The sequence below is a fragment of the Hibiscus syriacus genome, unplaced genomic scaffold (assembly GCF_006381635.1).
Source record: "Hibiscus syriacus cultivar Baekdansim isolate YM2019G1 unplaced genomic scaffold, ASM638163v2 tig00110597_pilon, whole genome shotgun sequence".
NCBI classification, from domain to species: domain Eukaryota; kingdom Viridiplantae; phylum Streptophyta; class Magnoliopsida; order Malvales; family Malvaceae; genus Hibiscus; species Hibiscus syriacus.
Genome location: NW_024062795.1, coordinates 688,544 through 698,954, shown reverse-complemented (window position 1 = coordinate 698,954; position 10,411 = coordinate 688,544). Strand labels below are relative to the sequence as shown.

Here is a 10,411-nt window from a genome sequence, read left to right as displayed (position 1 = left end):
GACGAAGCACATCAAATTACAAGGGGGGGGGAGGTTTTGCTATTGACTTGAACCAGATTTCTTCCCACCTCACTCGTTTTTATTTTATTTGATTAAAGACTTTTCCATCAGAACAAACAGCTCCCATCTCATATACTTTCTAAACCATGACTGTTCCACTTGTTTCCATTAACCCCAAACATGCCTTTGCTTTCACCCCACACCCACGACTCACAGCACAGCTTTGGGTCTCTGCAAATGAACATGGATTTGGATAAGGAGTTTGATGTTGTGCCTTATGGGGTGGATTATGGCACCCTTGAAAATGGCCTCGTTTACTATGTTAAATGTAATCCTAAGCCCAGAAAACGAGCTTCCCTTGCTCTTGCTGTCAAAGTCGGGTTAGTTAACTTCCCTCTTTCATTCGATTCCAGTTTTATGAGTTTTTAAGTTTTCAATTTTGATGTTTTTGTATAAATCTGGGATTCTTGTCAGCTCGATTTTGGAAGAGGAAGATGAGCGCGGAGTTGCTCACATAGTTGAGCATCTTGCCTTCTCTGCCACAAAGAAATACACCAACCACAGCATTGTTAAATTCCTCGAAAGTATTGGAGCCGAATTCGGACCTTGTCAGAACGCAGAGACATCCTTTGATGAGACTGTGTATAAATTGTTGATCCCCATTGACAAGCCTGAGCTGTTATCTGAAGCTATTCAAGTCCTGGCTGAGTTTAGTTCAGAGGTATCAGCTAATTGATATTCATTGTTTACACTGAATTTATACCCATATTTGAATATATATCGGATAAAAGCATTTGTGAGTTGTGATATGTAGATTCGGCTCTCGAAAGATGATTTGGAGAAAGAGAGAGGAGCAGTTATGGAAGAGTATAGAGATAATCGAAATGCTAGTGGAAGGATACTTGATGCTTATTGGACATTGATGATGGAAGGCTCCAAGGTAAATTTACTGAATCTAATCCACCATTAAATTTTATGAGCCTTCGTTTATTTCTATTAAAAAACACTTATCAAGGAACTTTTGTCATTCAAATATTAAAAACAAACAGAATCGGTACATTTACAAATTACGTGCTTTTGCCATGATGGACCGAGGAGGCAGGTCGCTCCTCCTAAAAATTTAAAATTATCATATATTTTATATTTTTTTATGTATGTTTTATTAAAAATCTATTTCCAGTTCTAAAATTTTATAAGTTCGTTCTCTCTTCAAATTTTATAAATTCGTCCCGATATAAGATTTTGTGTACCTTACTTTTGCAATGCTAGATACAGTTGCACGAAAGATATTTCAAAGAATTTCAACACTAAACATATTCTAATCATTGTTGCCATTTCATATTGCACCAATTAAATACATCAAAATGGAAGGGTCTATATTAATAAGATTTAAATGTAAGCGTGGGATATGAGTGTATTTTTAATAGCGTAAAATAAACAAATAGTATTTCGACTATAGAGTATTATTTTATTTAGTCTTTCGACTATTAAAAGTTATAAAATGGTCTCTCGATTATAGAGCGCTGCTTTGTTGAGTCCTCCACCTTTTTAAAGTTACAAAATGATCACTCGACTATTTATATGTTTCAAACTCGTAATTTTTTCGTTAAAAATTGGTGGTCGTCTAAGTTGGACGTTAACCTATTTGACTGAGATATAATAAAATCTGATCCCAAAATGGTTTGAGTTGTATTTTATATATCAAACTCTCCGTTTACATTATGTCATCGAGTCAGTGTTTTAAATTAACGACGATGCCAATAGACAACATTAAAGTATGATTTTATCATATTTCAATCAATATTTTAACATCCAACGCAGACAATCGTTAATCTTTTAACAGAAAATGACGAGTTTGAAACATATGAATAGTTGGTTGACCATTTTGTAACTTTTAATAGTCGGAGAACCATTTTATAACTTCAATAGTTGATGGACTCAACAAAATAACACCCTATAATTGAGAGATCACTTTACCCTTTTTAATAATGGTGTTTTTAAAGTTTAAATATTTAGGCTCATCTCTCATATCCATATTTAGATATGTACGGTAATGATTGTTATATATGAATATGCGTATGCTTAATTTTCTTAAAGATTTTTCACATATGCGATCAAATCCTCATGCATGTCCAATATATGTTGGACAATGTTGTTCCATGCATCATGCAAGTCTTTAATGGTTTTAAGCAAGTAATCAATCATGAACATTGTTCATTTGGCTCATGACTTCTCAACCTTGGTTAACTGCAGTATGCTGATCGATTACCTATTGGACTGGAAAAAGTAATAAAAACAGTTTCTCCTCAAATTTTGAAGCAATTTTATCAAAAATGGTACCATTTATCCAATATGGCAGTGATTGCTGTTGGAGATTTCTCGGATACAAAGGTCGGTCTTTGATATTTTGCAAACTTCTCCTACTGGGATCACCAGTTATGATAAATTAATCAACATTTTTTGCTTTCTATCCAGAGGGTCATTGAGTTGATAAAGATTAATTTTGGACATAAATATTCAGCATTGGACCCTCCACCGATACCTCAGTTTAAAGTTCCTCCCCATGAGGATCCTCGCTTTTCATATTTTGTGGAACCTGAAGCATCCGGGGTTAGTAATCTATTTACTTCTTTCAACTTTTTCGTGCTTATGTATGTTGAAAATATACATTTGTCGATGTGAATGTTTGTTTGCAAAAAGTCTGCAGTGGTGATTAGCTATAAAATGCAAGAAGATGAAATGAAGACAGTGAAAGACTATAGGGAAATGCTGGTAAAATCCATGTTTCGTATCGCTCTGAATCGAAGGTTGTTTCGGATTTCCCGAAGAAAGGATCCTCCCTATTTCTCGTGTTCGATTGCTTCGTATGTTCTTGTTCGCGATTTAAAGGCTTATATAATGACTTCATCTTGTAAAGAAAAGGGGACTTTAGAAGCCCTTGAATCCATGCTTATTGAGGTCTGACATTTTTTTTCCTTCAGCATTCTGATTTGCTCTGTTCTTTGTTTTCTTAAATTTTTCTTCATCTTTTTCTCATGCATTGTATGGCAGATTGCAAGAGTACGACTTCATGGATTATCAGAACGCGAAATATCTGTTGCTCGAGCTCTACTGATGTCGAGTATAGAATCCGCATATCTGGAACGTGATCAAATGGAATCGAGCAGCTTGCGATATGATTATACACAGGTGTGTGATAAACAGTCACCGACAGTCCGACCTGTTTAACCTCTGATCCGGTTTTTATTTTATTCAATCTAAACCTAAGGCAGCAGCATATGGAAAATGTATCATGTCATCGTGTTTTGTTTTGTAGCACTTCACTGACAATAAGCCCATTATTGGGATAGAATATGAAGCTCAGCTCCACAAGTTTATTCTCCCGGGTCAGTGAAATGTTCCAACATTATTAATTTTTGCTGTTTTCAGGAGCTTCAAAATAAGAAAATAAATGAAATCTCATATAATATATTGTTCAATTCATGATTTTATCTTACATAGATATATTAGCATCAGAGGTATCCAAGTTTGCTGAGAAATTATGGACATCATATAGCTGTGTCATACAAATAGTTGAACCACAAGCTTTTGCCGTCATCGATGACATGAAAAATATTGTCATGAAGATCAACGAGCTTGAGAAAACAAGGAGCATTTCTCCTTGGGATGATGAACATGTTCCAGAAGAAATAGTAAATTCAAAGCCAAATACTGGGTAAACTTGACATATTCTATCTTGTATTCTATCATACACATACCTCATCATTCATCTCGAGTCCGAGTTACTTAGCTTCTAAGTTTCACCAACTAGTGCTTCTAGATTTAGCCAGTCTACTCTACTGTCTGATTATGGCCCTGTTTTAAACTTTATGAAGTATTGTAGAACAGTCAAAATTAATGAATGGGATGATATTTTAACCAAATTATGCTGAATGAGTTACCAGTGCCTTTCTAAATGAGCCTTTTTTGTTATCTCTAAAATTCTTTAACCAGGCATGCTTGGATATCCCATTTTCTGCATTAATAGATAACTTCTTCAAAAGTTAAGGTTAGTTTTATAAACTGAATTTTATTATTTCCGTCAGGAACATTGTTGAGCAGCGTGAGCATGTAAATATTGGAGCTACTGAATTGACTCTATCCAATGGAATGCGTGTTTGCTATAAGTGTACAGATTTCTTTAATGACCAGGTATACAGGTTTATACCTGTTCTTTATTTTGTTCGAAGTACCCTTGTCTGACATATTAGGATATGGATATGAAGATATGACCCTCCAAATATATTGAAAACTTTAGAAGAAGAAATAAAGCATGCTCATATTTGGCGCATGCCTTTAAAAGAAACTCAAACTCACACCCAAATCCGAAAACAGGAAACACAAACAGTTTAAATTCCACTGTATTTCAGAAATTGTGAATTTGAACCCAGATTCTAGATAATTTACACCATGGTACTTTCTAAAAGCCATTTAACTTTAATTTCTTGGACTTTAAGTAATGACTCAGCCTTGATTTGATTACTAGTTCATGTGAAGCATATAAATCTTACAGTGTTGTTTCAATAGGTTCTTTTCACTGGTTTCTCCTATGGTGGTTTATCTGAACTCCCAGAAAGCATATATTACTCATCTTCAATGGGATCAGCAATTGCAGAGGAAATTGGCATGTTCGGTCATAGACCATCGGTGCTAATGGACATGCTGGCCGGTAAGAGAGTTGATGTGGATATAGATATCAGAGCTTACAAGAGAACATTTTATGGTGATTGTTCACCCTTGTACTTGGAAACTGCCTTTCAGGTTTGCTCTATTAGACACTGTTAATAGTGAAATTGTTTCTTTTTTGTCCTTCCTTTTTTTCTAAAACATTATTCAATCGATAATTACCTATGGTAATCTGACTCATAATTTTCTTTATCTTATTTAATACATCAACAACAAAATTCCAAAACCAATCACTCACTAGTTTCTGATTATTCCTTCTGGCAGCTTGTTTACCAACTTTTCACAACTAAAGTAACACCAGATGATGAAGTCATTAAAAGAGTGATGCAAGTGAAAGAGGAAGCAATTCTTGCTCGAGAAAGGGATCCATACACTTCATTTTCTAACCGAGCATGGGAGATCAACTATGGGAACTCTTATTTTTTCCGGGTATGAATGATTAGTAGCCACGTTACTCCACTCTTTATTTTTCTTGAAGTGTCCGTATCTGATATGGATACAAGAACAAAACCCTCCAATGACCTTCAAATACATGGAGATACTTGCAAAAGTTCTTGTAGTATACTTGGAACTTAATATTTACTTTTGATTGCAGCCTTTTAAAATAAATGATCTTCAGAAAGTCAATCCATTAAAAGCATGTGAATATTTCAATACTTGCTTTAAGGACCCATCGACTTTTACTGTCGTAATCGTCGGGAAAACCGATCCCACAGTTGCAGTTCCTTTGATACTGAAGTATTTGGTAAGTTGAAGATCCTTTTTTCCAACCTCCCCATTCTTGGAATTCATGCAATTGTTGTTAACATGTTATGAGTTCTTGATTTTTGCATGCAGGGTGGAATAGAAAAGCCTCCTCAACCTATTCTCCATTTTCACTCCGACTACATCAAGGGCCTTCCATTTAAATATCCTGAATCCACAACTAGGTAAGTTCACTGTGGTTTCAACTTTCGGCTCTTCATTTTAGTTTAAGTAATATGTTTGACATGTACTCGGACATAGGTCTGGAAATATAGCTCTCCATTCCAAGGAACCTCCAAATACATTGAAAAACCTAAAAAAAAAACAAGCATGTGTCGAATATATACTCATATTCGATATTCACACCTGAGTCCAAGTAACATTCAAGGATCATGTCTGATGATAATAGTTTCATGGAGCTCACATTGTGTTCTTCTGATATGTGATGTGCTTGTAGAGAAGTCGTATGCAGTCCCATGATCGAAGCTCAATGTATGGTCCGGATATGCTTTCCTATAGAGCTGAAGAATGTAGCTATGGTTTGTTATTCTTCCAATTGATCTATTAGAAGTCCATTAATGGAAACCTGATTCTATTATTGACTTTTACAATATCATTCTGTTGGAACAATGAAATTGTAGGAAGAAGAGATCCATTATACAGGGTTCCTAACCAAACTGCTAGAAACGAAACTACTTCAGCTTCTCCGATTCAAACATGGCCAGGTATGGTGTACCGTTTATCTATGCTGCTTCAACTTGTCATTTTTCGTTAAATACCCGTGTCTAACATCTATGTTCGACACATTGGTATCGGAATATGAACTCTTAAGGATCTAAGTACATTGGTATCATTTGTCTTATTCTTCAGCCTTATATTTTGTATGAACAATTTTGTTCTCTGTGTTCCCAGATCTACTCTGCAAGTGTTTTGGAATTCATTGATGGTGATCTGCCATGTCTAACTGGAGATATTCGCGGTGACATTCGAATTGATTTTTCCTGCGATCCAAAAATCTCCTTGAAACTGGTATCTTAACCTTATATCGATCAAGACTCTTCATTTTTGCCCAAGTATCCATATCTAATTCCCACCAGGAAATTTTTTTCAAAAATGGGTATGGGGAAATGATTTTTTAAAGACCCTCTAATTGCATAGGAAAACTTAAAAGAGTTGAATATACTTACACAGACTTGTATATGACACTCACATTTAACCATGCAATATTTCTTAACAGGTTGATCTTGCTTTGAATGAAATATTACGTCTTCAAGAGGAAGGGCCCTCAGATCAAGACGTTGAAACCATACTTGAAATCGAACAGATAGCCCATGAAAATGGACTGCAGGAGAACTATTACTGGCTAAATCAGATTCTCTGCAGCTATCAATCACGGATTTATTCCGGTGATATCGGAACTTCTTTCAAGGTTAGTGGAAGAATAAGGGGAAAGGTTGCATTTTAAGGAGGGTTTATATGAACCGATTAATGTCAAAGTTTATCTACACAGAGTTGACAGAAAATATGTTCTATTACAAGTTATCTTATTTACATGAGTAAAACTGCTAATAATTTACTTTGATATTTGTGCTGCGCAGATTCTCGACGAAGGGCGTTCAAAAGTAAGAAAATCTCTGACGCCATTAACAATGCAATTGGCATTGCAGAGGATAATGCCGCGCAGAAATCTGCACACTGTTGTGATTCTAATGCCCCAAACATCTTGGTTCAAGAGGATTAAATCCTTTTCACAATGGTCCCGTCAAGGGATAGATATGAAGGTTAGTCATCTTACCATTTTTGGTTTGAATTTTCAGTATCTGATTCGAACTCCAAATCCATCGGATGAATGGATCGAACAATTCGGATTCTTGTTAATTTTCTTTGGTTTCTTGTGATGCACGGAATCAAACAAACATATTGTTTATATTGGCAGATTTTAGCAGCCATTGCTGGTTTCACAGTTTTGGCTCTCGGTTTTCGGAGATACTCGAAGAAATCTTAGAAGAAAAAGAAACTGTGTTGATTCAATCTCCACTTTCTGATGAACATAGAAACTTCCTGCAAGTCAAGAATTCATTGATGGAAGAGAGTTCAGTTCCAGCATTATTGATATTTTATTTCCAGTGTGAAATGGATTCAGCGACATATTGTGTTCTTTGTATGTTCCGATGGTAAGTAGTTTGTATTATCATAAAATTTTGATATTATATTGTGTAGATTTTTAAGACATTTGTTTACTCGTGATTTTTTTACCATATCAGTTAAATTATGAATTTCCTTTATATATCATTTCTGTTTCTTTGTAGCAGCTTGCTCTCATGGATATAATACAACACGATGTATATAAAAAAATATATGAAATTAAAAAGAAAATTTCAAATAGCAAGGTCGAGTTGAATTCTTTTAGGGGCAAATCTAAAAATTACCCCTATAATTTGTGTAATTTGAATTTAATTCAAATTTAAAATTCACTAATATTATTTTTGATGTAACACAACCTAAAATTTACATAACACATACTCAAATAATTATGTTTATCAAATATAAAAATAAATCTATATATTTATTTTATTGTGTATAGTTGAATCAAAATCAAAATTTTATGTATACATTTAAACTACAGTTATATAATTACACCAAAACGATGATCATATATAAAATTGATGATAAGTATCTTTTAAAAACATAACATGTATAATGTATCATAGTTTTTATATTTCACTAACTAACGAAATATACCAAATAGTAATATTTTAGATCCGATGAATTTAGTCGAGCCAGACTTACAATGGATTAGAGGTTACCAAAGGCCCAATTAAAGATTTCGGTCCGCGGTCATAATATTGCTAAATAAAACGACGCCGCTCCCATCGATCATGTAGAAAGCCTTGCAAATTAGGGTTTTGTCATCCTCGTTTCTATTCAAAGTTCCTTTCTCCACATCTTTTGCCTTCAAACACCGTTCAGGTCTCTCTCTCTATGTGAACTATCATTTTCTCGGTTATTTATTTATTCTTTAATAAATTTTCTGTTGTTAAGGCTTGATTTCGATATGATAAATCGGTGATTAAATGCAGGTAGGGATTAAATCCAGAAAGAGTGAAAATGGTTGAGAAAACAAGGGGAAGAAAGGAAGAGGTGGTGACCAGAGAATACACCATCAACCTTCACAAGCGACTCCATAGCTGGTAACTTAGCTGCTTATTTTTCTCTTTTTTGAGCCCTTCCATTCTTGGTATTCAACTCTTTTTTGGTGGGTGTTTTATTGGCTTGGTTCAACTTAGCTTCTCGCCTTCGAATTTACTTGATTTTATTTTTATTTTCAACGTAACGATGATGTTTATCAATTCTATTGCTACTTTTTACTCCCAGTTGTTTGTGAGAAGTAGGTTAACTATTATAATCAACAATATAGTTTGACTAACTACTGGCTTTCCATGGCGATAGAAATGAAATGTAGGTGGGCGTGTAAGTGATCCTAGATTCATGATGCGTATACCCATGTCGTGCTTGTGTGATTTTTCATATTTTATAGATTCTAAGATATTCTTGAACCTATGCCGTGAATGTCTAGCGCTTTGTATCCTGTTCTTATTATTTTTTTGTTATCATGTTTGCATTGAAGTAAAGTATTATCATGTCGGAACTCATGAGTGGCATCAGTAGTAAAAGGGAAAGGTAGTGTTGTTCTTCTTAGAAGACCTGGGTTAGAGCAGCTGTGTGTGTTGCCAATAGACTAGGAAGAATTATGAACATATACTACCTTGTAATCACTCCAGACTATTTAAAAAAATGTTATCATGTCTGCATTTTTTAAGAGATTTTTGTGGCATTGTATGGATGCTAAGTACTCTATTACTCTTACAGCAATAGAGTATTGCCCTATTGATTAGGGGTGCGCAAAAGGATCTGATCCTAATGATCCGATATAAAAATTCTGATATTCGATCTATTTGTTGATTTTCCGATAATTTAGATCTATATCCGAATTTTTGGAATGGATAAACTGATCTTATTTTTTTACACACCCCTAGATGGGAGTACCCTATATTGCTTTGATGCATCTTTTTTCTTGTAGAAATTATACCTGAACAATAATCAAATATGTGTACAGGTATAGTCCTCCCAGGACTCTTCAAATATATGATACTCTTGAATTTTTTTTAATATATTCGTGTCTGACTCTTGCACCCAGAAATGGAATGATTGAAATATATTTGTGTAATTGAATTAATGATGACTGGAAAAAGTTGAAGTTTTTATCTTTATTGGTAATGTTTGAAATAGCACATTCAAGAAGAAGGCTCCCAAGGCAATAAAGGAGATCAGGAAATTTGCAGAGAAAGCCATGGGGACAAAGGATGTAAGAGTTGATGTGAAGCTGAACAAGCACTTATGGAGCAGAGGGATTCGTAGTGTCCCGAGAAGGGTTAGGGTTCGCATTGCTCGTAAAAGAAATGATGATGAAGATGCAAAGGAAGAGCTCTACTCTCTGGTAACTGTTGCCGAAATCCCAGCTGAAGGACTGAAAGGTTTGGGCACCAAAGTCATTGATGACGATGAGTAATTTACTGATTTTCTAGTTAATGGAAACTTGAATTTTGTTTGAGACCAACAAATTTACATCATAGTTTTTTTTGTTAAGTTTTGCAGTAATTACTCGTGAGACATATTTCCGTTCATTGTTCTTTAGCCTCTTATGCTTTAATTTGTTTACTTAAACATAAGCTTCAGCACAGTAGTTCATGTCATCCTGCAAATACATCAAAGCGTTGATTCAACTTCCATGTGGAAGTTTTTAAGATGAAATTGATGAATGTAAAAAGAGTATTATAGTTGATGGGGAACTTGGAATTGTGGTGACTTTTGTAGTCATCTCATTTGATTCGGATGGAAAGGGGATGAGGGATATGGAGGGAAAGCCCTTAGAAAGTGAGAC

At 34.7% G+C, this 10,411-nt stretch overlaps 2 protein-coding genes across 3 annotated transcripts; both read left to right on the top strand.

Moving 5' to 3' along the window:
• Positions 1 to 180: 180 nt before the first annotated feature.
• On the top strand, positions 181 to 7,482 carry LOC120134114 (zinc protease PQQL-like). Its single transcript, XM_039150588.1, has 20 exons — positions 181 to 380; positions 475 to 721; positions 815 to 940; positions 2,254 to 2,391; positions 2,476 to 2,610; positions 2,701 to 2,958; positions 3,052 to 3,189; positions 3,317 to 3,386; positions 3,502 to 3,715; positions 4,086 to 4,191; positions 4,567 to 4,800; positions 4,990 to 5,154; positions 5,321 to 5,470; positions 5,563 to 5,654; positions 5,927 to 6,008; positions 6,111 to 6,194; positions 6,382 to 6,498; positions 6,707 to 6,898; positions 7,068 to 7,250; positions 7,406 to 7,482. The coding sequence occupies exons 1-20, from the start codon at positions 181 to 183 to the stop codon at positions 7,472 to 7,474; spliced, it is 3,000 nt and encodes a 999-aa protein (XP_039006519.1). The 3' UTR covers positions 7,475 to 7,482.
• A 20-nt stretch (positions 7,483 to 7,502) lies between these two features.
• On the top strand, positions 7,503 to 10,116 carry LOC120134120 (60S ribosomal protein L31-like). Of its 2 annotated transcripts, none has more exons than XM_039150596.1 (3): positions 7,503 to 7,643; positions 8,550 to 8,660; positions 9,760 to 10,116. In XM_039150596.1, exons 2-3 carry the CDS (start codon positions 8,578 to 8,580, stop codon positions 10,037 to 10,039), a joined length of 363 nt encoding a protein of 120 aa, XP_039006527.1. In that variant the 5' UTR covers positions 7,503 to 7,643; positions 8,550 to 8,577; the 3' UTR covers positions 10,040 to 10,116. The 2 variants fall into 2 exon arrangements, with proteins under 2 accessions (XP_039006527.1, XP_039006526.1); XM_039150595.1 differs by lacking the exon at positions 7,503 to 7,643 and adding an exon at positions 8,362 to 8,439.
• Positions 10,117 to 10,411: the final 295 nt, after the last annotated feature.

What these genes read in the sequence shown, in the direction of transcription:
- LOC120134114 (XM_039150588.1), top strand. Translation starts at nt 181, where the DNA reads ATGCCTTTGCTTTCACCCCACACCCACGACTCACAGCACAGCTTTGGG. An exon ending in TCCGATTCAAACATGGCCAG is followed by an intron (nt 6,195 to 6,381) that starts GTATGGTGTACC and finishes CTGTGTTCCCAG; the next exon opens with ATCTACTCTGCAAGTGTTTT. An exon ending in GTCAAGGGATAGATATGAAG is followed by an intron (nt 7,251 to 7,405) that starts GTTAGTCATCTT and finishes TTATATTGGCAG; the next exon opens with ATTTTAGCAGCCATTGCTGG.
- LOC120134120 (XM_039150596.1), top strand. Translation starts at nt 8,578, where the DNA reads ATGGTTGAGAAAACAAGGGGAAGAAAGGAAGAGGTGGTGACCAGAGAA. An exon ending in CACAAGCGACTCCATAGCTG is followed by an intron (nt 8,661 to 9,759) that starts GTAACTTAGCTG and finishes TGTTTGAAATAG; the next exon opens with CACATTCAAGAAGAAGGCTC.